We start from the raw sequence: 26,860 nt of genomic DNA, 5'->3' as shown, positions 1-26,860 counted from the left end.
CGACCTTGATTTGTGGATTTTTGGGTCATCTTAGTACTAACTTTTCCAATTTATCTGTGGGCACCCCGTTCATGTGTTCTCAGGGAATGCCTTTTCTCCATCCCATGGTCCACAGACGATTATGTTTGTTTTCTATACTTTCCGTAATTATTTCCCTTGTGCTTCTCTTTCTGATAACAAAATTCCATCTCCTCCTGACAGGGACACTCTCAACACATACTCTGACTCCTGTCCACACAAACAGCTTGAATTTGCAACTCGCTTGGTCTGTCTCCAGCTGCTCTCCTTGCGGAGACGCAGAACCACAGATCAGAACTCACTTTGCAGTCAGACTGCATCTCAGTCAAACACTGGAATCATTCCAACGACACACGGCACTGGGCACAAAGATTTCTTGCATATGCAAAGCATGACAATGGTTATGGAAAGGTTTTTCTCTCTCTCAGATACGCTGCAGGACCTCACACCTTTCTGTTCTCTGAGAATCCTGCCGACTACGCCATTAACATGTCACGATCCACACCCAGATGAACGGCTTTGGCAGAGGTTAAATGCCCTGCATTCCAACCAACCTCAGATTGCTCTGGGGCGCTGGGGGCGGCTGGGCTTATCCCCTGAGTGATGTCCAATCAGGTGCTTTATCGTGAGGAGGTCTGCACAAGTCTCGGGAAGAGAATTAAGACTCAAAACCGAGTCCAGGTTTAAGTTACTTTATTTAGCCCGCAACAAGCGGGCAGGAGAAGGGGTGGGGGGAGAAAGAAAGAAGAGTGAGAAAGAGAGAGTGAGATGGAGAGAAAGAGCTTGAGAAAGAGAGTGAGAGAGAGAGAGAGAGAGAGAGAGATTGCAATATCTACCCCCACGGAGCTGAGGCGTCCCATCAGTCCGAATCGGCTTCACGTCAGGTGGGGAGTTCCATTAGTTGCTGGGTGTCATGGTTCAGCGCTGGGTGCAGGGGGGTTGCTCCACTGTGGACGTGCACACTAAGGTGGCAGTTCTTCTTGGTTATATACAGTTCAGTGATACTTATTCATTAGGGTACCTCACACACCTGTACACATGCATCACCTGTCCCGCTTCGGATTAACATGAGTCCCAAGAGGTGATTTCCATCAACTCCTCCCCACTGCTGTTTGGGGGTGATGGTGGAGGGTGGTGGGGATGAAATCAGATGGCTCCTCTTCATCACCACAAGTACCCTTCTGTTTAGCACAGACTCAGTTGCCCCTTGACTCTGATCCAAACTACACCTTTGGTTCCAGCAGGTTCTGTATGCCTTCAAGGACAAGGGGGAGCTCGAACTAGCTACAGTGAGATGCTTTTTGCCTGCATTTGTGACCAGTTTGAGACAGGCAAGGAATTCATTGAACAGATAAGGGGGAGGGGGTCCTGGAATTTGTCGTAGTCATCATTTTATTTTCATAGAGCACATGGTCCTCCAGTGTGTCATTTACTTCAAATACGGTGTTAGACTCAAACTTATGTCCCTATCGGTGTTTCTTCTTTATCAGTGAGGCAGAGTCGTTCAAGCCAGGCATTGTTTATGGGAGGTCACCACTGTGGCACTTCAACCCATCCTGTTAGCAAGTCTTCCTTCAGCCTTTACAAGCATCTTAATGCAATATTGCAGCAATGGTGAGACATAGGTCCACAGGTACAGGCATTCGTTGAGGGACACGGTACGTCACACCCAGATAACTCCAACTGGCTTCTAATTTACCCAGACTCACGTTTGGCAGCACATTGCACCCCCCAGGCACGGGGCAGTGACCCAGCACAAGGAGTTCCATGCAGACCTTCCCTAGACTGCCTGGCAGGCAGGATTTGGATGGTGGGGCGCGTTCTTCTGGCCCAGATCTCTCTCAGCACCATGAAGCAGCGCTCTGCGAGATCTCTGAGCACCACCTGTGTTAATTGAAAGCACAGCCACCCGTTGTTCCAGTGTAAACCCCTCTCTGTCTAGCAGGGAGTCGTGCCTCGGCTTCACCTCAGTCGTGTTGCCCTGGGAGGCCGGAGCTGCAGCCGCTCTGCAGCCCCGAGAGGTGCAGGACGCCCGGCCCTGGCGCAGTGAGTGTGTCCTGGGGCAGGCAGGGTGTCAGGGCTCCTGCTCCGGGGCCAGGCTGAGCTGTCCCTGCTGCCTCGGGCAGAGCCCTGCCTGCTGCTGGGACCAGGCTGCAGGACTCGGCGCCGCTGGCGTCTGGCTGCTGCTGCCCATGGGGCATCACCTCCTTCCCTCCTCTGCGCGGCCCTCAGGGGCTTTTTGGAGCCGATTTCCTTTGTTGTGGGGTCCTTTTATCCCTTGTTCTGCACAGGTTCTGTGCTGGATGGAGCAGCCTGAGAGCTGAGGCTGCAGGGAGCACGTGGCTGGGACGAGCAGCACCTCACTGCTTCAGTGGCAGTGAACAGATTAGACAGCTCGAGTTATAGCAGCAGCTCCACCCTCTGTGCAGAAACGTGTTCCGGTGTAAAAAACCCCTAAACATGCCTTTTTGCTGGTTTATCTGTAAAGCTGGCTTACTACACGGCGCTCAGAGGCAGCACGAAGAGACCAGGTTAAGTTGGAACGGGGTCCGGCTGCCCCGTCCCTCCGCAGTCGCGTTGCAGCTGGGCTGCGCCGGGGGAAGGCTCTGGAGGTGGGCGCTTTGCTCTGCTCCCTTACAGCAGGGGCTTTGGCTGGTGAAGTCTGGGCTCTCCAGCCCCAGGAATAACTGGGATTCCCGGGAATCTGTTCTGCACTGGGGCTCTCGTTCTTCAGCCACTGGGATGTTCCAGCTGCGGAGCTGCTGAGCCAGCACGAGGGACGTGATCTTTGCCTGGTGTTCCCCAGCTCTGAAGCGATTGAAATGGAGCCACAGGCTCTGCCCTGTTTCACTGGCCAGGGCTCAGCTGTGCTGTGGCTTCTGCCTGCCTCAGGTGGCCAGGGTTTGGGCTGGGGAGCTGGTGGACCCCTTGGCTTGAAAGGTCTGGGCTTTCAGGGCGATACAGGCAGCGTCCGACTGGGAAGGAGGATGTGCCGCTGCTCATGGGTGGGCAGATGCCTTAGGGTTTGCCTTTTCCCCTTGAGGTGGACACCTTGTTAGCTGTGTCAGAGCTGTAGTGTGCATGTCCCTGCAGCTGAGGAGGGTTTCAGTTTGGGTGTGTAAGGACAAGTGCTGGCACCTGTGGTGGGGAGATGCTATGCGAGGTGAGCAGTGGGAGGGTTAGCAATGTGGAATGGGGCTGGAGGCGGAAATAGAGGTGATGGTGCAAGAGAATTGGGAAGATGAGCCCTAGGAAAAAGCAGATTAGGGTCAAATGGGGGCAATGGAGGAGAAGGCAGTGAGCACAAGTCACTCGGAGCTCTGAGTGGTCAGCTGAGGTTGGATGTTTATTGTCCCTCCTGGGTCTCAGGGGAAGAGGGAATGGCATGAAGTCAGCTAGCAGCAAGCAAAAGCATGGCTGGAGGCCATGGAGGGGAAGAGATCCAAGTTCATTCTATGGACAAGAAGAGTCTGGTTCCCCTGGGGCACTCCCAGAGCCTAATGTGCAGCTGGGAGAGCCCGAGACAGATATGTCGTTCCACTGTTGGCATGTGAGGGAAAATCCTCCCCTGGTGTGTTTGCCACTGATACCCAAACTGTGCGGAAGTGACATTCGCTGCTGTGCAAAGGAAGGTGTGTGCCTGTGTGACAGCTCTGTGAGTGTGTCACCATGTTGTCTGTCTAAATATCTGTCTACTCTGCCCTCGGGAGGCCCCAGCAGGAGTCACAGAATCACAGAATCACAAGGTTGGAAAAGACCTTTGAAGATCATCAAGTGCAACCATTCCCATTTTGAGCTAAACCAGATCCCTAAGCACCTCATCTACTCGCCTGTTGAGCCCATTGCCCCTTCTCCCATCTCCTGGCCCCTGGCTGCAGAGACCATCACCCACCTCTCTGCACCCTCCTGGCAGGGCAGAGGAGGGGAGGTGGGGAGAAGGTCTCCCCTCAGCCTCCTCTTCTCCAGGCTCAACACCCCCAGCTCCCTCAGCCGCTCCTCAGAGGATTTGCCCTCCAGCCCCTTCCCCAGCCTGGTTGCCCTTCTCTGCACTCGCTCCAAGCCCTCCATGTCCTTCTGGCAGTGAGGGGCCCAGCACTGGGCCCAGCACTCCAGCTGCGGCCTCCTCAGTGCCCAGCCCAGGGGCACAATCCCCTCCCCAGACCTGCTGGCCACACTGGGCCTGGCACAAGCCAGGATGCCCTTGGCCTTCCTGGCCCCCCGGGCACACTGCTGGCTCGTGGTCAGTCACAGTCACCCAACACCCCCAGGGCCTTCTCTGCCTGACAGCTCTCCAGACAGTCTCCCCCAGCCTGTAGCGCTGCCTGGGCTTGTTCTGTCCCATGGGCAGGACTCTGCCCTTGGCCTTGTTAAACCTCATCCCCTGGCTCTCAGCCCATGGGCCCAGGCTGTTCAGGTCCCTCTGAAGAGCCTCCCCACCCTCAGGCAGATCAACGCTTCCTCCCAGCTCAGTGGCATCTGCAAACCCACTGAGGGAACATCCCATCCCTTCCTCCAGGTCACGGATAAAGATGTTGAACAGAACTGGAGCCAGGACTGAGCCCTGGGGGTGCCGCTCGTGACCGGCCTCCAGCTGCCTTTGGCTCCATTCAGCCTTTGGGCCCGGCCATCCAACCAGTTTCCAACCCAGCTGAGGCTGCCCCTGTCCAGCCCAGTGGCAGCCAGTGGCAGAGTCCTGTGTCCAGAGCTGGGGCCCCAGGACAAGAGAGATGTGGGGCTGGTGGAGAGGGGTCAGAGGAGCCATGGAGATGCTCAGAGGGCTGGAGCAGCTCCCCTACGCAGAGAGGCTGAGGGAGCTGGGCTGGGTCAGCCTGGAGAAGAGAAGGCTGTGGGGGGACCTCACTGCAGCCTCCCCGTCCCTGAAGGGACCCCAGGAACAGGAGGGCAATGGGCTTGTTAAAGGGCAGAGACTGTCAGGACAAGGGGGCTGGAGTGAAGCTGGAGGAGGGAAGGGGGAGAGGAGAGACTGGGGGGAAGTTCTTTGCAAAGAGAGTGGTGAGGGGCTGGAAGGGGCTGCCCAGAGAGGGGGTGGGTGCCCCGTCCCTGGGGGTGTTCAAGGCCAGGTTGGCTGGGGCCCTGGGCACCCTTGTGTAGCTCCAGGCCTGGAGGTTGGTGTCCCTGCCTGTGGCAGGTGGTTGGAGTTCTGTGACCCTTGGGGTCCCTTCTGACCCAGACCAGGCTGGGATTCTGTGATTCTATGATTACTGATGGAGAGTTGATGAGAAGTGGATCTGTTTTCTTTGGAATCCTTTCAGCCTGGGATTGCACGTCTCTCAGGGTCAGATGTAACTTGATTCCAGCAGCACAACTACTCTTTGGAAATGCATTTTCATCACTGGCTGGTAGATTACAGGCTCTTCCAAACCTGTCTCCCTACAGGCAAGGCCTGGGTGACACCTCTCTGTGTGCTTCTGTGGTCTTGCTGACTTTTGAGCCCAATTTCAAGCCAATCTGTTGATGGCGATAAGAGTCATCTTGACCCCTACAGTTTGTTTGGGGTAGCTGGATGGTATCCATGGCACGTACCTTCCATAGCGCTGCCCTGAGCGAATCAGAGCTCAGGAGGGGACTATGAAGATGATGATGTATAAGCTGTTTATTACATCAGAGGGCTGTGGTTGGTGAGACTCTTAAGGAACTTCGGGCAGTTCCACGATCTGAGCCGTGGTGGCAGGATCATGGAGCCTCCTGGGTTTGCTGAATTGAGGCAGGCTATGGAGGACACCTGGCTAAACAGCAGACTAGAGGTAAAGAAAGGACCTGGGCTTTCCTCCTCCAGGCACCGTGGTCACTTAAGCAGTTGGTGCCCACCCAGCAGGAGTAGCACTAAGCAGATGTCTTTGTCAGCCACCCTAAATGGCAGCCCCACCTCCTGAGCCAGCACCCCCATCGCTTCACCTGCCCCAGGGCTGCTCCTGCCGGGCTCCAAGGCCACTGTGGCTGCTGCTGTGGCTCCAGCAAGGAGATGGGTCGAGCTGAGATGCACCAGCAGCCCTTGGCCTGGTGCTGCTTTTGGCACTGGATGGTCAAGTGCTCCCCTGAGAGCATCCCTGATGGGTTCTGGCACTGCTGGGAGCTGGTCCTGGGAGCAGCACAGGGGAGCAGGAGCTGTGGGTGCCAGAGAGGGTCAGTGTGGGGAATGGGAGTGGGTGTTTCATGCCTGACACCCCAACCTGCCAGGAAAGGGGGAGTGTAGTGATCTCCCTGTGTTACTGCTTGTACCAGGGCAGCAGCTTATGGTGGGTGTGAGGAGGGACGTGCTGGTGTCTGTGAAGTGCTGGTGATGGAGCCGTGAGCGCTGGGTCTCCAGGGGTGGTACAGTGACCCAGGGGTGTGGTGGGCTTTTCCCAGGGTGCTGCCTCTTCTTGCTGACCCTGTGGAGGTGTGAAAACATCCTGTACCTAAAAAACCATTCCCCATGAAACAGTGTAACCCCCACAGTAATCAGGAGGGATACACCAGGGATGCCAAATCCCCCTTGTACCTCCACCTCCCTGCACCGGTGGCTCTGCCACTCCTCAGGAGATGCTTTGGAGCTGGGAGCTGGGGAGCTGAGCCTGGCTGGGTGGTGGGTTCCTCAGTCCTGGGGCTGTTGGGAGGTGGGAGCTGGGGAGCTGAGCCTGGCTGGGTGGTGGGTTCCTCAGTCCTGGGGCTGTTGGGAGGTGGGAGCTGGGGAGCTGAGCCTGGCTGGGTGGTGGGTTCCTCAGTCCTGGGGCTGTTGGGAGGCAGGGGGTGGCTGGTGTGCTGGCTGGGACTCAAGCACAAGGAGGGGTACATGGAATTTACTGGGTGTTACTGGTGCAGGCAGCCTGTCCTTCCAAAGTGCTGCTCCTTGTGAGGGGGTTTCTGTCATTCCTGTCATTTCCCAGCCTGAGTTGCTGATCAGTTCACATCCAGCCCTGCTGAAACCCAGCCTCTGAGTGCAGGGGCAGCGGGAAGAGCCCGGGCTGTGAGCAAGGAGGGGGCAAGAGCAGGACGGGAAAGGGAGAGGTTGGGGAGCAGGAAGGGAAGGGGAGAGGTTGGGGAGCTGGAGGGAGAGGGCAGCACCCACCCTGCAGTGCTGGAGTGAGAGGGGCAGCACCCACCCTGCATTGCCGGAGGGAGGGTGCAGCGGGTGGAAGCAGCAGTTGGGGTGAAGCAGGGGGGTCTCTCTCCCCGTTGGATGGGGACTTCTGCCCCTCACTCTCAGAGGAGGCTGGGCAGGAGGTGCTGAGGGGCTGGCACAGGGGCTGGACAATTCCTGGGCTGCAGATGTGGCGAATGAGGGATGCACTCTGACCCTCCTAACGAGGGTCCGTGGTGGGGAGGTACTTGGGGAAGGGGCATGATGGGACTGCTGCTCTCTCACAGAGACCCCCTTCCCCAGAACTTCACTCCCTTTGCTGCAAAACAGAAACAGGGGAAACCTGGATGATCCCAGGGCTGGGGTTTGGAGAGTGGTTCCTGCACCCGTGCTGAAGCCTGAGAGCTGGTGGGAGGGGGTTGTTCCCCTGCCCTGCTGCCTGCTGCTGCCCAGTACTTGACAGAGGGTGGGTGAGACCTGTTAGCTCCATGCCCTGCTGAATACAGACACTTTTATATTACTGTCTCAAAGGTCCCTTCTCAGCCAGGGATGCTGCTTCTGAGCAGGCAGGTTGCTTGTGTTAACCCAGCCAGACCTTGTGAAGATGTTCTCAAACAGCCACCTTGGGAGCCAAACCAACCACCAGGGCAGCGGGGCAGGGGCTGGGAGGGAGCAGCAACGCCTTTGGGACTCCCACACTTCTCTGCTGTGTGAGACAGAGGAGGGGTATTTCTCCTGCCAGCACCCCCAGATCGGGTTGTAGAGTTGTCAGTGTTCCCTCAGACTACTCCAGGTGCCACCGTGTCCTTGCTGAGCACGATGAAGCACCAGGTCTCGGGCTCCACAGCACCCAGCAGAGAACCCCCTGGGTCCTGCGAGGAGCCCAGACCCTCTGGAGCCCTGGCTGCAGCCTGTGCCATGGCACAGGAGCACAGAGCCTCCTCTTTGCTCTGAGAACATCCACCTTCTCTTCCTGCAGCACAGGAGGTGTGTGGTTCTGCTGACATGCTGCCTCTTTTCTTTCTCTTGCAGGATACTCTCTCTTCTCCACCTTCGATTCAGTTTCAAGGATCCCAAGGGGTGAGTGCTTTTTACTCTTGTTATATTGGAAAAGAAGTTATTAAACCCACTAATTACCCTTCAGGCATTCCTATGATCTGCCTGTTCCAGGCACCTTGCCTTGTACAGTACGTTTGCTGAGCAGTTGCAGCTGAAGGTGGAAGAGAGTCAGGCTCTGGGTGGGCGTTGCTGTCGTGCTTCTGTCACCTCTCACCCGTTTAGCAGGAGATTCTAAGGGCTCCACAGCGTGACGCAGAAGAGCAGTTTGGGGGAGTAGGGCTGATGGTTCTTGAGCTGCCTCTGAAACCATAACAGAGTGTTTGGAGTCTGTTAATGAAGAGTTGAGGGGGAATAGGAGGAAGGCTGCTCCAGTGATAACCTTGGGTCTTGTTAAAGAGTCCTGGAGAGGAGAAGCTGGAGGTAAAGTGGAACTCAGGCTGTGGGCTCACCATGGGAGCCTGTGCTGAACCGTGGGGACGGCCAAAGGCTCCTTGTCAGGCTGAGGCACAGACTGAGCCTCTGATGCTGTTCAGCGCAGCCGGGACCTCGGGCAGGGCAGTGTGCCACGCAGCTGAGTGGTGCTGGGGCAGAGAGGGGGGACTGGTGGGGTCTGTGTCACTTGGCAGGAAGGGGACTCACAGACCCTGTCTCCAGCAAAGCTGCTGTGGAGACACAAGTTCTTAACGCTGCCCTTCTGAGAAGCTCTTCTCTCCTCGGAGCTGGTTCCCCACTGGAAGTGCACTGGGAAGGGTTTGAGCTGTGCTGGGAGAGGATTTCCTTGCTGGAATGAACTGTGAGTCCCAGTTCAGGTGGCTGGGCAGAACAGCTGTGCCAGGAGGGGGTGGCTGGGTGCACAGATGGATTTTGGAGTCAGTGCTGGCGTCGAGAGGGAAGTTGTGCCTGCAGACCTGACTGGGAAGGAGCCCAGTAAAAGGGGCTGTCTGGCTGTGGCAGCAGGCACACAGCCTTGCAAGGGGCAGGGCAGGAGACAAGTTTTTCTTGGTTTTCTTAGTTTTCTGCCTTTTTCTCAGGTTAGTTATACTATAGGTATATTAACTATAGGTATATTACCTATACTATAGGTACATTAACAGTAAGAGAAGGGACAAGGAGAATCCCCAGCCCTTACTACATGCTGAGGGAACTTTAGTGACAAGGGATAAAGACAAGGCTGAGGTCCTTAATTCCTTCTTTACCTCAGTCTATAACAGTAAAGATGGATGTTCCCTGAGTGCTCATCCTCAGGATCTGGCTGACAGGGAGGGGAGGAAGAGCAAAATTCCCATGGTTCAGGAGGAAATGATTAGCGTCCTACTTGGCCAGTTAGACACCAACAAGTCAATGGGACCAGATAGGATCCACCCCAGGGTGCTGAGCTAGCCAAACCCCTGGCCATCATCTCCCAGCAATCCTGGCAGACTGGGGAAGTTCCACTCGACTGGAGCCTGGCAGATGTGACACCCACAGACCAGAAGGGTGGGGAGGAGGATGCGGCGAGCTCCAGGCCTGTCAGCCTGACCCCAGTCCCGGGGAAGATCATGCAGAGGGTCCTCTTGGGAGCTGTCCTGCAGCACAGGCCTGAGGGCCAGGGGCACAGGCCCAGTCAACGGGGTTTACAAAAGGCAGATCCTGTCAAACTGACCTGATCCCCTCCTGTGACAAGGTGACCCGCTGAATGGGTGAGGGGAAGGCTGTGGATGTGTCTGCCTGGCCTTCAGGAAAGCCTTTGGCACAGTTTCTGCCAGCATTCTGACTGGGAAACTGGCTGCCACTGGGCTGGACAGGGGCAGCCTCAGCTGGGTTGGCAACTGGCTGGATGGCCGGGCCCAAAGGCTGAATGGAGCCAAAGGCAGCTGGAGGCCGGTCACGAGCGGCACCCCCAGGGCTCAGTCCTGGCTCCAGTTCTGTTCAACATCTTTATCCGTGACCTGGAGGAAGGGATGGGATGTTCCCTCAGTGGGATGTGTTAAAAAAAGGGTAAATGAGGTGCTCAGGGATCTGGTTTGGCATAGGATGTGAATGGTTGCACTTGATGATTTTCAAAGGTCTTTTCCAACCTTGTGATTCTGTGATTCTGTAGTTGCACTGCCACTTCTGAAATCTTCTAGGAGAGAAATGTTCCCTCATCATTGTTTTTGCCTCTCTGAAATAATGAGTGCCTGAGGAATGGGCATCCTGTAGTTCTGGAGTTTGTGACAAGTGGATCTGAAAGATTTGAGGTTGAGAGCAAACCTCTGGATGCTTTCTTTGCTCTGTCAATGGTTGTGGTAGCTGGTGATGCCATCATCACTGGTTTCTATCTTACAGAGTTTGTAGGGGTGAGGGGAAGCTGGAGAATATTTGGTGTTTCCATCTGCGTTTGCTCCTGGGTCATGGTTGCTGGTGATAATCTTCAGAGGCATCTGCCTGCAAGGTGCCAGACTTGTCCTTGTCTGTGTTTTATCAGTGTCCTTTTAGCACCTGGGGGAGTGGAGACCTCACAGAAGAGAGTGGGACAGCAGAAAAGGGCTTTAGATGTGCCCCAGGTCTGGCTTCTGTCTCCAGGCTGCTGCATCAAAGCACACACTGAGACCTGGTCTGGTACCTGTGCAAAGTTCTTCCAGAGTCCCGTATTAAACTATGAGGGAGCAGCAACTCCTGGTGCTGGGGGATTCCTGCCTGTTCCTCCTTTAGCCTGGTCGATGTCAAATACAAAGCCTGCTCAGGATGAGCTCTGGGAATGGGATGCAGGAACACACAGCGACAGCTGCATCTTCCCTCTGGCTCCTTGGGGACCAGCCCCAGGTCTGTCACCCTTCGTGTCTGTGGGGTCTCCAGAGAGTGTCTCAGGGTGACGACAGCCACAGCGGGTGGGACGGAGCCGTGAGTCACACACAGACCCTGCTGTGTTCACAGCACAACCGTGTGCCCAGACCCTGGGTGGGTGGGTGGGTGGGAGTGGGCTTCAGGGGATGCAGTTTCAGTGCCATTCGGGGCCCTGTGGTCCTCTTAGGGTGATGGCAACTCCGTAGTCCTGCTGGTGATCCTGAGAAGGGAAAGCTGCACGTGTGACCCAAGATCAATGACGCAGTTTCTCTCCATTCTGGTGTGAAACACACAGATTTCTCTCTGACCGTGCTGCTACTGTGAAGCTGAAGGGACAAGGGGCGGGTGGGAAGGCTGCCTTTCTCCCTGGGGTCCAGTCCCTGCCCCAGGGTGTTGGTGAGCTCTGCCAGTGCTGATGAGCAGCACACAGCTGGGATGGAGCTGTTGTGTCGTACCCATTGGTGCAGGGACTGCGGGTGCCTGGAGAGACCCAGGGCCAACCAGCAGGCCAAGTGTCCAGAGGAAGGTCCATCAGAGCATGTCCAATGTCCCTTTAAGTATCCAAGTGTCCAGAGGAAGGTCCATTTAGAGCATGTCCAATGTCGCTTTAAGTATCCAAGTGTCCAGAGGAAGGTCCATCAGAGCATGTCCAATGTCCCTTTAAGTATCCAAGTGTCCAGAGGAAGGTCCATTTAGAGCATGTCCAATGTCGCTTTAAGTATCCAAGTGTGGAGGGGAAGGTCTATCAGAGGTTGTCCAATGCTGCTTTAAGTATCCAAGTGTCCAGAGGAAGGTCTATCAGAGGTTGTCCAATGCTGCTTTAAGTATCCAAGTGTCCAGAGGAAGGTCTATCAGTTGTCCAATGCTGCTTTAAGTATCCAAGTGTCCAGAGGAAGGTCCATCAGAGCATGTCCAATGTCCCTTTAAGTATCCAAGTGTCCAGAGGAAGGTCCATTAGAGCATGTCCAGCGTCCCTTTAAGTATCCAAGTGTCCAGAGGAAGGTCCATTAGAGCATGTCCAATGTTGCTTTAAGTATCCAAGTGTGGAGGGGAAGGTCTCTCAGAGCATGTCCAATGCTGCTTTAAGTATCTTTCTCTGTCAGCTGTATTTACTCCATTAAACACTCCAGCCAGTCTCAGAACAGCTTTTCACACTCACTGCAAGCTCGTTTCCCCTTTGGAGTGGAGGAGTCAGATGGCAGCAGGTTTTTGGTGCCTTGGTGTGGTTTGCTGTGGCAGCACACTGAAGAGCCTGCTGATGCCACCAAACGTTCTGGCCATTCCTCACACTTGCATCCTTGGGCTGCAGCAGGATGCAGCACGTTCTGTCCTCAGTGGCCAGTCCAGCCAGGGGGATCTGACTGAACCTGCAAAACACTATTTACGTTTCACTCTTGGCAAACAGTCGCATCCAGAGCTGAGGAGAAGAAAAAGCCTTTCAGGGCCTGTTGGGTGTGAAATTGGGGCTTTATAGTTTGAGAGGTTTTGCTGTTGTGATTTGCGTGTCGCTGTTTGTTTTCCCTCCCTCCTTGGAGCTGGCTGTACACTTCATAGGGCTGAGGGAATGGCTGCCCCTGGGCGTCCCACGCAGGGTGTGCACTCTGTGCTGCTCTGGTCCCTTGGCTGAGCCTCAGGCCCTTGGATGATACTCAGGTGCTGGTGTGGAAATTTGGGCATGTGTCTGTTAGTGCCACCAGATGGGGAGGGGTGACTTGCTGCTTGAACCCTCTGCTAAAGCAGAGGCTGAGCGACTGTAGGGTCTGTGGGGCAGTTACTGCTGTGGCAGACACGCAGCCAGCCCTGCTTTCCCAGGGAGAAATGTGCCAAACCCACTATTTTAGTGGCTTTTAGTGCTTAGTGTCTTTAGTGGCATGTTTGACATCGGAGCCTTCAAGACACAGTTTCTCTCTGTAAGCCACAGCCCTGGTTCATGGTGAGCAAAGGGCTGTAGACTCCAGTTTTTACACCACCTTTTCTTTCCTTTTTAGCATCCTAGTATTCCCAAAGTTGCTGTGCCAAATGAAGTGCAAACATTTAACTTCTACATGTCAGATGATGGCAATGATAATCCTCAGGGAAGCTTTGACTGTGTCCAGCAGGCTCACTCCAGGTAAGTTTTCCTTAACGTTCCCTTTCGTGGCCAATTCAAGTAGATTCTGTGGCTTTGAGGGCACAGCAAAAGCCTGGAGCAGGAGCCTGCGCCCAGTGATGAGCTGCAGGAGAGAAGTAATTCCTAGCAATTATAAGTACAAATACCTGCTTCTACATAGAATTCTCTTGGGTTTGCTCTCAAAGGAGGTAACCTTTTGAGGGCTTTCTCACCTCTTTGTGCTGCTTCTAAAACATTCTGGGTTGAGCATCGTCCAAGCCAGACCAGATCCATTCTACAGCCATATGTAAACATGGTTATGGCTGGCAACACGCATGGGTGCTGCCCTGAGGGATACTGGTCTTATTTTAAGAACCACATCAGTCAGTGGCCCTGCCCAGAACTGCGTGGCCATGGTGCTTCAGAACCCCCTGTAACACAGCAGTGCCTGGTCTGGCTCCTTGGGGTCCGAATGAACAGTGCTGATGCTGACCAAAGAGGCAGGTTACACCTGGGGTTTGCTTCAGCTTCTGCAGTGTTGGATTCAGTCCAGTGGTGATGTTGTCTGGTGGTGGGGGGTGGCTGTTTGTCCCCTCTCATTGACTGGGACATCACAGGTGGGGTTTGTGCTCTGAACTAGTGCTCGGGCTCAACCTTTCTCGATGTTTTTGTAGTTCTGGAGCCTCACAACTCAGTTGCCTGGGACCTGTACAGGGTAAAATTACAGTATGTGCCACAAGGGACTCCTATCAGACGACCAGAGAGCACGTGACTCAGGCAGAAGAGGAGTCGGGCAGTCAAAGCGCAAAGGCTGTTAAACCCAGCCGACCACTCTTAGGTATGGTTGGATTTCCTTTGTTACTAGATGTCTCTAAGCTTTCCAATTCAGTGATTGATCTTTTCAGCGGATGCCTGGGGCAGGTGCTGTGCTTGGTGGCCTCAGGTGCAGGCAGCTCGCCTTCCCTCACAGCTCTGCAGTCTTCTCTTGAACATTTTTTCCCCCAAAAGCCTGCCAGTCCTTCCTCGTTCCCATGTTGCTTATTTTGAGCGCTGAAGTGAGGGGTTGTTACTGCCCTACCCATTGAAATTCTCTAGTTCAGCAGCTAGTGTTCTGTTTTTATAGCAGCACCTCTGAGTACTCAAATTCTGTGCTAAAGCATTCAGCTTGCTTTGTAATTTAGAAACATGAACGTTGAGGGACACGCGTAGAAAGTCCCGAACTTAATATGGAGACCTTTGCTTTTCAGTCTTTCTAATGCTGAGTAGTTATTTATAACTTGGTCATTAATAAGCAACAGCTGCCACAAGAGCCTTTTAAAACAACTAAAGCATCAGTAAGGTGAGGTTGGCGTTTTCCCATGGACGTTCCCGTGGGCTTCATGGTTCCCCTCAACCCAAAGAGCGCTCAGGCGGTGTCATTCCGTTATTAAACCCTTCTGAGGATGGTTCCCCGAGGAGCCGGGATCCCTCTGCAGACAGACAGACAGACAGAGGCCAGGTGAGCACACACCTCAGGGCCCTCAGCGGAGCAGACAGTGGCTGCATCAGCCAGGGCACCCGGGAACATCCACCCCTGGGACTAGAGGTGTCCCTCGCTCGGCTCCGGCCACACTCCTCCCGCCAGCTCGGGTGTTCCCAGCTGTGAAGTGGCAACACAGGCTCAGCCTGGCTCACTGCAGGGCCCTGTGAACCAGCATTTGGGGATACAGGGTAGCCTGTGAGTGGCCGTGACAGTGGGCAGCGGGGCAGGGCTAATGCCAGGCACGGAGCTGGCCCCGCTTCCCAGGGCCTGTTGGAACTGCTCGCCACCTCCTTCTGTGTCTCGCTCTCTCCCTGGGGCAGCTCTGGGGAGTGAATGACCTGGGTGATTCTTGGCAGCTGTTCAGACAGACCTTGAGTGAGTGTTGGAAGAAACGGGCCTCAGGAGTGAGGGCAGGACAGCTGGGGTGTGTGGGGGTGCTTCTCCTTCCCATGGGCCTTGGCTAGGCTCAGGTAGGACAGGTCTGGCTGCTGGTGGGGTGCAGGGCCGACTTCGTGACGTGCTTCGGGCCGGTTTGACCTGGGGAGCGGGGCTGTGAGTGGTGTGAGGGCTGGGTTGTGCTTTCAGCTCATGCTTTAAAGTGGTTTGGAGGCACGACTTCAGGAAGGAAGCAGTGCTGTGGAAAAAGACCTGGGAGTCCCTGTGGGCAACAGGGTGACCAAGAGTCAGCGACGTGCCCTGGGGCCAAGAAAGCCAAGGGCATCACCCTGGGGTGTGACCAGCAGCTCAGGGGGGTTCTGCTCCCCTCTGCTCTGCCTGGAGAGGCCTCGTTGGGAACTGTGTGTGTGGTGCTGGGGTCCCTGTGTCAGGAGGGACAGGGAGCTGCTGGAGAGGGGACAGCAAAGGGCTGTGGGGATGCTGAGGGCACCAGAACATTTCTCTGGCACACAGACACTGAGGGACTTGGGGCAGTTCAGCCCAGAGAAGCCTGAGGGGATCTTCTCAGTGCTGATCAACCCTTGAGGGGTGGGCTCAGGAGGAGGGGTCAGTCTGTGTTCAGGGGTGCCCAGGGACAGGACAAGGGGCTGTGGACACAAACTGGAGCAGAGGAAGTTCCCCCTGACCCTGAGGAGCAACTTCTGTGCTGGGAGGGCAGCAGAGCCCTGGGCCAGGCCGCTCAGAGAGGCTGGGGAGTCTCTGAACCCCATGATCCTGGGTGCTCTCCTGTGCAGCCTGATCAAGGGACCCTGCTCTGGGCAGTGGGATGATCTCCAGAGGTCTCTGCCAACCCACACCAGCCTGTGGTTCTTCCACATCTTGAATTGCTAATGCAATACTGGTTTTAGAAGTTATCTGACTTAGTAATTCTTTTAAGAAACTGCCTCTTCTTCTTCCAAACGCCCATGTCGCTTATTTGCCCCCCCACACCTCTCTTTTTTACCCTGTCTTTAGGGAAAAGACCACCGGTTAGAAAACCACGACAAACCAGTCCAGATCTTGCACCTAAGAGGAAGAGATCGACACCCTTGAACCCTGCAGTTGTCTTACGGAAGATACAAAAAGCTAATCCTGTTTCTCAGCAGCCGTACAGGGACAGGGTGATCCACTTGCTGGCCCTGAAGAGTTACAAGAAACCAGAGTTACTGGCTCGCTTGCAAAAAGACGGTGTCAACCAGGACGACAAGAATTGCCTTGGAAGTATCCTTCAGCAGGTGAGACCATGGGGCTTGTGCCAGAGTTTCCCCTCCCCGCTGTTGTTTCAATCATAAATTTGAGGTGTTGCTGCTGCATCTAAATTAGGAAATAATCAACATCCTACATAATGGTCCTCCTTTAACCTTTTCAATCTACTTTATAGTGACGTCCCCAGCTGCACGTCAACACGAGGAAAGGAAGAGTAAAGACAGTTTGAGCAGTGGTTTTGATGCTGTTGGGAGGGCAGGCAATAATTATCTATTTCTAGTGTTGTTGTTCCTTAGGTTGTCTTTATTTTTCCCCTTTCTTTTACTTGGATTTCTTCATTGAGGGCAGCTGACCCGTGTTCTCTCGGTGGTGTGAAAAAGGTACTTCATGTTTCTTGGGATGAGTTTATGAGGAGAGAAGTTTGGTGATGGGAGAGGTTTGTCATGGTCAGCGTTTCATTTGAATGTAGTTAGTGGCCTGTAACTGGCACTTTGTCTCTCTTGGGACCTGTTAGAATTGCAATCCAGGGTTGGCTGTTCCAGCCACATTGTACGTGGAAAAAGGTAGTGGGCTGGTTTTGAGCAGAGCGTTTCTTTGCTGTCATGTGGCTCCTTTACGTTCCACCTGTATTTGTTTGTTGTAGACATCAAAATCATTGGTCAGCTTATAAAGTTGCACAGGTGAAGCTTCTAAGCTGTGTGTTCAAGAGTGGCAGAGATTAATTCTCTACCAAAACAGTTCAGAAAGGGCTTCTGAAAGAACTGAGATGCAATGGCTCCTTCTTCATTGTTTGAAATACTCAGTGTGCCCACAGAGTGTGGCTGAATTATATATGTATTAATATGTAAAGAAGGAACATATTCTGTAGGAAAAAGTGATTTGGAAATTATTGAGTTAGTAAAATTCTACATTTACACAGCTGTGACTGATCCTACGCTGGATTTTAAAAGCTCATTGTTTGAATATGTCAAGTGTTGTTGCTCTGTTTGCCCAGTGCGATGGTAGGTTGTTGTTTTTATCCTGAGGACATATACAATGACAAAATTCAAAAAGCTCAGCTCCCTAAGAGAGAAAAGCTGCAAATTTCTTCTTGGAGCCTGTTTCCTGTACGTGGTGTGAACTACCTCGAGGTCACACTAGCAGCACTAGGCCCTGAAAGGCCTTGCTTACTTATTAATTAGCTCCAGAATGAGGTTTTTCTTGTATATAACTAGCAGCTAAAACTTGCTTAGGATCTCATATACACAGAGCTACTTCTTTTGGAATACAGTTTAATTCTATTTTTCATGAGGGAACTACTGTTTCTGGCTATCGTTGTTACCTTTTTATTTAAGCTGGGTACAGACAGACACACCCCCAGCCCCCACCCCCCATCCCACCCTCTCCCAGCCCAGCAGAATTCATCTGCCATGTTCTGGGGGAAAACCAGGCAAAGCTGCACAAAGCAGTCAGGATGTCTTGGGAGATTCAGCATTTGGTATCTGGCAAATGGGGCCTGCTTTGCTTTGGGGCCTTTTTTCCTTGAAGCTCTGAACAGATGTCAGGCGATGTCGGCCTAAAGCAGCGTTTTAGGTGTCGGGTGGTTCCAGGTTTTTCCTGGCTTGCTCTCAGGTTTTGAGTATATTTTGTGTTTCTGAGGAAGATATAAACCCATTTTATTCTTAGAGCTTTCCAGCAAGGCAGGCACAGGCCCTTCTCAGGACAGTGCTGTCTGTAACGGAGCTGTGTCTGTAGATCAAAGGCCACACCTGGGCCTGTGCACCTCTCCTGGGCTGTTCTAGCACCAAACCCTGTGTCCAACGTGCCACTCGTTACTTTAATCCTCACTGGTAAAACTGCAATATGGCTTAAAAGCTAATGGGATGCACAAATATTTCCTCTTTGTGCTCAGGGATAGAGTGGTGAGGGGCTGGAAGGGGCTGCCCAGAGAGGGGGTGGGTGCCCCGTCCCTGGGGGTGTTCAGGGCCAGGTTGGCTGGGGCCCTGGGCAGCCTTGTGTAGCTCCAGGCCTGGAGGTTGGTGTCCCTGCCTGTGGCAGGGGGTTGGAGCTCTGGGACCCTTGGGGTCCCTTCCAACCCAGGCCAGTCTGTCATTCCATGATTTTATGACATTTAGTGCCAGTGAGGTGAGTGGAATCTGCACTTCCTGGTGGCTCAGCCACTTGAGAAAGGAAAGCAGCGCTGTCTGTCAAGACAGACGACGAGGGGATGCTGTGGTCATTAATGTGATGATGGAAAACATGTGTTGTGCAGGCACAGCCTGTGCTGTGCCACCACGGTGTAGCTGCCTGGAATAGAAGAGCAGCAGGTGTCATCCTGAAGTCGAACCAATCTGCATTTGCATGTGGGGATTCTGTTCCTTGGTTCTCTGAGGAAAAACCCACCAAACAAACCCACCCCAGAACTTGGCCTCTCAACCTGTTGCATGCGGTGAATATTGAAAGATCTGCTGTGCTTTGCCTTGATTCTCAGTCCTGTATTGCAGACCAGAAAGCAGATACCCGGTGCAGAGAGGTTTTTGTAGAGCACACGTCACACACTCTTGCAGCGATCCGGCATTTCCTCACATCCAAACCTGACATTCCAAACTGACCAACTTTTCTTTTTTAAACAGTGCTCGTTATGCAGGACCTACTTAGATCTAAAAAAGCCTGGAAAACTGCAGTGTAAATTAATTTTTAGCTTTAATTTAGTTATGCAGAACTGATTTTTTTTTCTGTAATTTGCATTTAGGTATAATGAACATTTATTTTCTTAAATGTCTGCCTGTAGGTAGCCAACCTGAATCCAAAGGATAATTCTTACACTCTGAAGGAGTCTTTATTTAAAGAAATTAAGAAAGATTGGCCTGGATACAGTGAAATAGATAAACAGTCATTGAAGTTAAAACTTAGGTAAGTTCAGTCTCTAGGGGAAGGATAATAGCCATTTTAAAACTTTTACTGGGAAATCAATGTCTGTCTTCCCTACACCGAAAGAACTACGGCATAGGTATTTTTCCCCTCTAATGTGAATGTTGGGTTGTCCTTTCAGCAGTTTATATCTGTCTCAGAATGCCACCAGCACCGGTCATGACACTTCTGACATGGATGGTCCATCAACTTCTGAGGTATTTTGTAATTTTTTAACATTACTTACAGTATGTAAAGATTTATCACACTTTCTGTGGGTGTACAAGCTGTGATGTGAAGCACTAGTATTGTCTTAAACACAAAAAACCCTGAAGCATCTCTTTAGTCGATGCTGTTTTTTAAAGGATGTCTGCACTGTGGAGGGCTGCAGTAAAGTAGCTTAAGGGCTGCCACATTTAGTATTGTGTATTGCAAAATGTTTACTAAAAAGCTCAGGAAAGTAAACAGCCCCTGTGTGCAGAGCAGTTTGAAAGCACACCTCAGGCTCTGACAGGGACTCCCCCTGTCATGTTTGAACAGGGGTTGGCCTAAATCAGAACCTGAACTCACCTTGTAGGGCTTAAACTTGCCCACTCAACGTCTTGGTTACCCATGGCTGTTGCACAGCCCTGAACTTTCTGGGTAGATATTTAAAACTCTTGTTTGTGGGCACACGACTTTTCAGCCTTAAAACGCTCTTTTCCCGTGGCTACGAGAGGACAGTGCAGACCCCTGCAGAAGAAGCTGGGAGAAGTGCATGAAAGGCATTACTCTAAGGAAAAGTGTGATACTTTCTATGACTGAAACTGCCCTTTGGGAAAGGCAGTTGAATTCTGAGGATGGACAAGAGCTTGTGTGTGCACAGTGCTAATCCAGAGTCATGCCCAGTGCCCCTGGTGCAGAGCCCTGCCCAGCGCCCTTGGTCTGAGCTGCCGTCACACGTGAACATGAGCGGTGTCTCCTTGCTAGAGGATGTGATGTGAGCCAGTGGAATGACAACTGAGGCAAAAGTGGGGTTTTTACCTATTCCCACCTGCTTTGCACTTCACCTGCTCTAAGCAGGGTGCTGCCACACACTTCTTGGGGCATCTTTAGTCAACCTCTTGGCCGTGTGACAGCAACAGCCGGCTCGTCACCCAGGATGTGCGAACGGGGATGTCACCGAGGCAATGCCAACCTGACCTGGCTTTGGTGAAGCCTGTGACGGAGCTGCTGGGGTGAGCATCTTTCTCCCAAAGCCTTCTACCTGTAGATTTGAAGAACCACTTGATGGGTGGTAAGATTAGAGACTAAGAATGAAATAGACACCCAGTTTCGCTGCAGCGCTTCCTGGGTTTCTTGGAACAGGAGCAAAAAGTCCATTCTGATGATTTAATTGATTTCTTTTTTGTTACAGAAGGGATATATGACTTCTGGCTATATCGATCCTCTGGTCAAAAAACGAAGGATCTCTCACCTGGCCTCTGCAACCAACCCACTGCGCTGTGAACTGGTCTCTACCCTCAGGCAGAAAGGTGCTGGCACTGCTGCGTCTCCCCCACCATCACTGCATTTCACAGTCCTTTCCAGCACCAGCCCTGTGAGAGCTGCCATCTCCAGCTCACCCAGCACCCCTGAGAGACAGGAGACACAAGACCTGCCAGCGGACAGGTCCAGTCAGAGAAGCAAGCTGAAAAAGTCCCCCAGCTCGAAGCCTGGTGAAGGTATGAACATGCTGCTTTTGTTCCCTTTTCACCAGGGTTACCCACATAAAACCAGGGGCTGGAAATGCAGAGGGTCTGGTTTTCATTTACTGCATGGGAAGATTCTTGTCATTATTCCCACTTTCTGGCCACGAAGAATCAGTGTTTTTAATCCTGCCACTGCATTACATCGTAAATGTTAGTTAGAAAATAATAATCAACCCAACCCAACAACAACTGGCCATGGTCGTGCTGGACACTTACCCAAAATTAGCTTCATTTTTAAGAATTCTCACCCTGTAGTCCAGAAATTATTAGAACAAACAAATCATAAATGGGTTGCTGTTGGGCAGAAAGTAGCTAAAAGGTAGAGCTTGGTACTAGAAAAACACAGGGGGTGGGGTTTTATTCACTTCTTGATTTCCAACAAACTGATAGTTCACTGAAACTCTGCTTTTTCCATCGGTGAGGTTTAAAGTCTGCATGCTGAACATAACCTGTCACATTTTAGTTTGAAAAGCAGAAGAATGAAGTAGAAGATGGCATGCTATCTCTCCTCTCTCCCCAGGATGTAACTCAGATAGCATAGGGACTGACAAGAAGGGCTGAGCTTCAGCAGAAGCACTGTGTTTAAACACTGTCAGTGTGAGATGATGATGAATATCGAGGGTTGTGTGGGGTTTTTAGGCTTGCCACAGAAAGCCACATGAGAAGCAGGGAGAGATACCCCAATGCTGAGTGCTCCTTCCTGTTCCAGCTCCCTCTTCCCTGCAGAGATTGTTCCTGTGTATCAAAAGACAGGCAGCTCTTGACATTTCCCTTTAAAAAGTGGGATTGGAGATGAAGTGTACTGCATTTTCATGCCATTTAAGAATAATTCAGTAGCACACATAATGCTCAGAGCCCGTGTTGCCACCTTGATGGTGGCGAGTCTTTGCTGTGGGTTACTGAAGCCTGAACGCCACTAACCCCTGCACGATGCTACTGACCTTCCCAAAGAGCAGAGCACTGGAATGGAGCTTGGGGTGTCTGGAACTGGCAGGGAAGGAGGGACAGGACATATCCCAAGCTGGCTTCCTTTGTGCAGCCACATCTGGTGCTGCACAGCTTGGGTTGGTGCCAATGCCACATGCTGACTGGAGATGGGAAACGCTGACCTGGGGCAACGCTGGGGTGGCACAGCACCTGCAGAGTAAAGTGGAGGTGCCTCTGTCACAACCCTGGTGCTGCTGCTGCTGCTGGGGAGCAGGTCCTGGGCCCTGTTGTTAACTGAGAATGAGCTCTGTGATAACACTCTAAAGGGTGTTTGTGGCAAAAGCCTATTTATAGCATCCAAACTCTGCTTTTTCCTAGGAGCTGAGGAAACTTGCACTGCCTCCACAGGCCCTTCTTCATCCAGTGAACAACCAGACTACATCCTGTGAGTAAATTAGCAATCTGGGGAAGCACTTGGGAAGCCACTTACAAAAACTCTCTCCTAACTAGAGAATTGGAAATTTACCCAATGTAACTTTAGAATAACAATGAGTTCCCTGAAGTCACTCACTGCCTGATCTGAGGACCTGCAAGTTTGAAACTCTGAGGCTGTCCCTTAATTGATGGGAGGAAAAGAAGTGTTAAAAAGCATTTTTAATGTCATTTTAACATACTTCAGGTGAAGACTCAGAACACTTAATTTTATTCTTCTCCAAGAACACAGTAAGAGGGGAATAGGAACGTGCAACGTTCCCTTTTCAGAGGGGAGGCACTAGAGGAGAAAGCCAAAGGCTAAACAGGGAATACACAAACCTGACACCTTTCCTGTGTTTCTCACTGCTGGTGCTGGGGTCGATCCCAGACCTTCAAGTCCAGCGTTACAAAGCCTGGGTATGGGCTAGCAGGAGTTTAACCACCAAGTTGCTACTTCAAAGCTCTGATTTCAAATGGCTTCTGACTCACTTGAAGCTGCAGCAAACTGCGGTTTCACTGTAGAGCTGCAGACCAAAGAGCTGCAGGAAACAGGAAACCCTCAGTTCACCTTTCAAACTTCATCTGCTCAAGGGAAGCAGGATAAAAATGTGTTAAAGGTGCCTGTGGAGTGTTACCTCTCTGCATTGGCTGGCACACTGCAGCCTATAAAGCTGCAGAAGGACTCCCAGTAAGTTTAATTTCATCTCCTTAAACTGTTACACGTCAGATTCACTTTCCCAAAAATCATAGTTCACCTGCTGAAAACTCAAAGAACTTGATTTCAAAAGGAATAACTCTAATAACAGAGACGTTTCATCCCCTAAATACTTTTTTTAGAGCAGTAAAGCTTTTTTAGCAGAGGAACAGTTTGCTGCTGCTGTAAGACAGAGCAGTCTCTTCTGCCAGTGCCCAGTGCCTGGGCTTTGCCCCTGTTTCATTGGCAGCGCGATGCAGGAGGCACGGAGCCCCTCCTAGGGACTGCAGGACAGAAATTTGGGGAGGGAGGAGGCTGTGGAGTGCTGCAAACTGCTGGATTGGCCAGCTCCTGCCGGGATTGGGGGTCAGGGCTCGCTGTGGCGCTCAGCTCCGGAGCATCCCCCGCCCAGGCTGAAGCAGGAGCCGCGGCAGCGCCCTGTGTCGCTCTGTTCACGCCCCGAGAGCTGCTCCCTGGGCAGCCGGGAGCAGGGCTGGCCCCGCAGGGAAGCGCGTTGGTGCCGGGAGCCCAAACCTGCGTCTCATTCCCAGCCTCTCCTGGCTGAAAACAAGCTAGAGCTGGCTCTTCCCTGTTTCCCAGTCAGCTGAGGGCAGCGACAGAGCAGGGTTAACTGGTGGAATCCCGCATTAAAGCTGGATGCCAATAGCCACTGCTGAGAGTTGAACAGCCAAACCAGAAGCCTCCACGCCAGATTTCTGACTGGGGGGAAACTAATGAGAGGTTGTCAGGGAAAGGAAAAACCCCTGGAACAGCCTCTCAGGAATCTACAGGCCGGGGTGTCGTGGGGAATTAAATACCAGGTCTCAGTGCTCCAGACACCTGCGGGATCACTGCAGAAAGACTGAGGGGTGAGAGCACCCACAGCTTGATCCAGTGTACAGGACTTGGAGAGCTCACTGCTGCTGTCTTCCTCAGTGCTAGGTAACTCCTGAGAACAGCCACAGCTTCAGCACAGGGCTACTTCCCATCTTAATCTAAAGAGAACGATCACTCCACGCTCGGGTCGGGTGCGTCCAGCCTGGGACACATCACTGCCAAGGGCTGTGGTGTCTGTTGGCACAGACTGGTTAAGCTTTCACTGCTTGTTCAAACAGGGAATCTACTGGTGGTGTGAAGGGCTGGTCCCTGCGTGCAGGTGCCTTTATCACCCAGGAAGAGCCAGGCCTGCAGGCCAGGAGGACCAGAAATAGTGGTGTGAGGGTGGTGGGAATGGAATCTGTTACCTGCATCGTTGTTCCTCTTGCATTTTGTAATGAGCTCTTGAGTCTGCTCATGTTGAGGGAGAGGGAAATGCAGAGACTTGGATCCCACCAGTGGCTCTAAGCTTTAAGCATCCGTGGGGTTTGCCCTCCCGAGGAGCTGGTGGGACAGCTTGGCTGGGTTTTTCTTTGCTTTTCAGCCTTGGCAGGTTTTCTCTCTTGCTGTATTGCCTGTGTCTCAGCTGAAGGGGCAGCAACAAGTTGTGTTATTAGTCTCAGTGTTCACTAAAATAATCCAATTATGGAGTTAACTTGTTTTGCTGCTCAATAAACACAAACATAGGCAAAACCAGGACTGCCTCCACCTGCCTAAATGCAGCACCCTCCAGAAATGTAATGAGTAACGTTCCAAAAGGAAATATCAAGTCACTTTCCCCCTCACAGAAAGGTTCTGTAATCCATGTCTGTCATCCCTGGCTGCAGCTGGTGTGTTTATTGGCCCTTTGAGGTTGGAATGGTTGCTGGTCTCTTCTAGCTGTGCTATGCCCCTTCTGGTGCAGTTTCTGAACATAAACTCTAAAGGGTAAAATATGAGACAATAACCCTCACAAACCCAGGGTGGGTTTCTGTTCCTGGCTCAGTATGTTCTCCTGGAGCTGGCGTGGGCACGTGCGGAGCACCAGTCACACAGTCAGCTGGTGTGAGGCCTGGGTGCTTGGCGCTCTCTGTGTCCTCGGTGTGAAACCACACGTGTGTGTGCCTGTTCCCCTCAGGAAATACACAACTGTAGAATCCTACAGGCAACAGGAGAGCTACACGGAGGACTTCAATGCGGAGTATGGGGAGTACAGAGCCCTGCACGCGTGGGTGGAGAGCGTGATCCAGCGGTTCAAGGACCTGGACGCACGGCGAAAGCTGCTCACTCCAGGCACCAGGGAATATCAGGTAAAGAAGGAGGATGAGAATTGTTCTTCATCTCCCTCCTGCCCCTCCCAACAGCCCATATTTTGGACAGGGGCAGAGTCTCCAGTCTGGTTGTCTGTGAAGTGATGCTGATGTGGATTTAAAAGGCTCTCTGGGCTCAGTGTCTGAGACGGAGCGACCGGTCACCTGGCCAGAATCACCGGGCTGGCTGAGGCTTTGCCGACTGCCCCACATCCTGGGGGTGTGGGCTGCTGCACACAGCTGGGCACAGGACTGAAGTGCCTGGCAACCAGCAGCTCTAACCCCACAGCTTTCCTGGCAGCCAGCAGCTGTAACCCCACAGCCTTCCTGACCCTGTATTTCCCATCGCTTTGTACACCCAACCAAACCTGCAGCCACGAGCTGCTCCTTTTCCTTGTGGCTGATCCAAGCCACGCACTCAGCAGAGGAGGGTGTTAAAAATCTGGTGTTCTGGCTTTCTGACCTGGAACTCTGGGATTTGGGGACACACATTCCACGTGCTCAGCATCAGACTTCTTCCTCTAGTTCTCCCTTTGTGCCTGGGCTTTCGGTTGGCTTTTGTCTGGGTCATGGTCAGACTGCAGAGGCATTTGTGAGCAGCAGGAGTATTTTAAAACCCACGATGCTGCTCAGTCAGGCACAGGGAGACCCTGCAGCACCTGCTTACGTGCTCAGACCCTGCATGGGCTGGTCTGCTTGTTGTAGCTTCACAAAACCCTGCAAAAAGTTGTTCGGCCCTCAGCCCCCCCCACACCTGTTTGAGCTGGCTGTGAACACACAGCAGCGTGAGCATCTTCCCAAAGGGAATCTTCAAGCCCCTGCTGCTTTTGTTGGCTACTTACAGGCTGGATGGCAGCTCTTGAGTGATGCCAGAGGTGGGGGGTCTGTTTTGTAACACAGGAGACCGCTGTGCCTCGTGGATAAGGAAATATCTTGAGTAAAACTCTGCGTTGTTAGGGGTTTACATGGACTTGGATTTTGGGGCAGCAGTGAAATGTTCTTCATATTGACCTTGTGCTTGTTTGGGTTTTTGTTCCCCTGAAGTTGCTTGAAGAAGAAATCTTGGAAGATTACCGCAAGGTCAAACAGGTATGAGTAAGGCCGGGTCTGTGGCTGCTCCTGGCACCAGGCGGCTCTTAAGCGACGGGCACGACTCGTGGGACTCTGAGGAAAGGTTTTCACTCCCTCATCTTGTTTTTGTGCTGCCTTTACAGTCCACCCCCAGCTACGACGCCGTGAAAAGCAGATGCGAGTATCTCCACAACAAGCTGTCCCACATCAAGAGGCTGGTGGAGGAATTCAGCCAGCAGAAACCAGAGTTGTGTCATCAGTCCCCGGCCAGGAAAGACGATTAACCCAAAGTTTATTTATTTAGAACTTTAGATAGGTTGCTGTAAGGTTATAGAAAGGTAGTAGCAAACTCTTCAATTGCAGAAGTCTCAGTATTAGCAGATTTAAGTATTTTTGTTGTTGTTAATGTTGATTATAGGTATATTTGAAGCTGCTTTTTCTGGTCCGTTTCTTCAAGACTTGTTTGTCCAACGAATTAATTCTGTCAGTAGGTGCTAGGGACCTGGTACCTCTCTTTAAGAAGAGAATATTGTAGCAAATCCAAATCCTTCTGGATGTTTCCAGACCTTTCTTGGTAATGCAAACTCTTTGCCTTAAATGGTAGAAAGTTTAGAATTTTGCACTCAGAAAAAAATAATAGAGAACCCAATCATCTTTTGGAGGGTTGGAGAGGGAGGTGTGAGCCCCTCTGTCAC

General features: G+C 52.4%; 1 protein-coding gene across 1 annotated transcript in view; it reads left to right on the top strand.

Annotated features, from left to right (window-relative positions):
- LOC311203267 (RNA polymerase II elongation factor ELL2-like) overlaps positions 1-26,449 on the top strand; it is a gene marked incomplete at both ends in the record, with an annotated part of 34,181 nt that extends 7,732 nt beyond the window's left edge. The window contains 7 exons of the mRNA XM_084277921.1: positions 12,952-13,073; positions 13,727-13,890; positions 15,985-16,244; positions 18,986-19,107; positions 24,923-25,094; positions 26,139-26,183; positions 26,309-26,449. Of these exons, the coding sequence (XP_084134047.1) occupies positions 12,952-13,073; positions 13,727-13,890; positions 15,985-16,244; positions 18,986-19,107; positions 24,923-25,094; positions 26,139-26,183; positions 26,309-26,449 (1,026 nt within the window). The remainder of the gene's footprint in view (positions 1-12,951; positions 13,074-13,726; positions 13,891-15,984; positions 16,245-18,985; positions 19,108-24,922; positions 25,095-26,138; positions 26,184-26,308) is intronic.
- Between the last annotated feature and the right edge of the window lie 411 nt (positions 26,450-26,860).

The sequence above is a fragment of the Gallinula chloropus genome, assembly GCF_964237585.1.
Source record: "Gallinula chloropus genome assembly, chromosome: Z".
NCBI classification, from domain to species: domain Eukaryota; kingdom Metazoa; phylum Chordata; class Aves; order Gruiformes; family Rallidae; genus Gallinula; species Gallinula chloropus.
The sequence above is the reverse complement of the archived record's forward strand: the minus strand, read 5'-3'. Positions and strand labels throughout refer to the sequence as shown.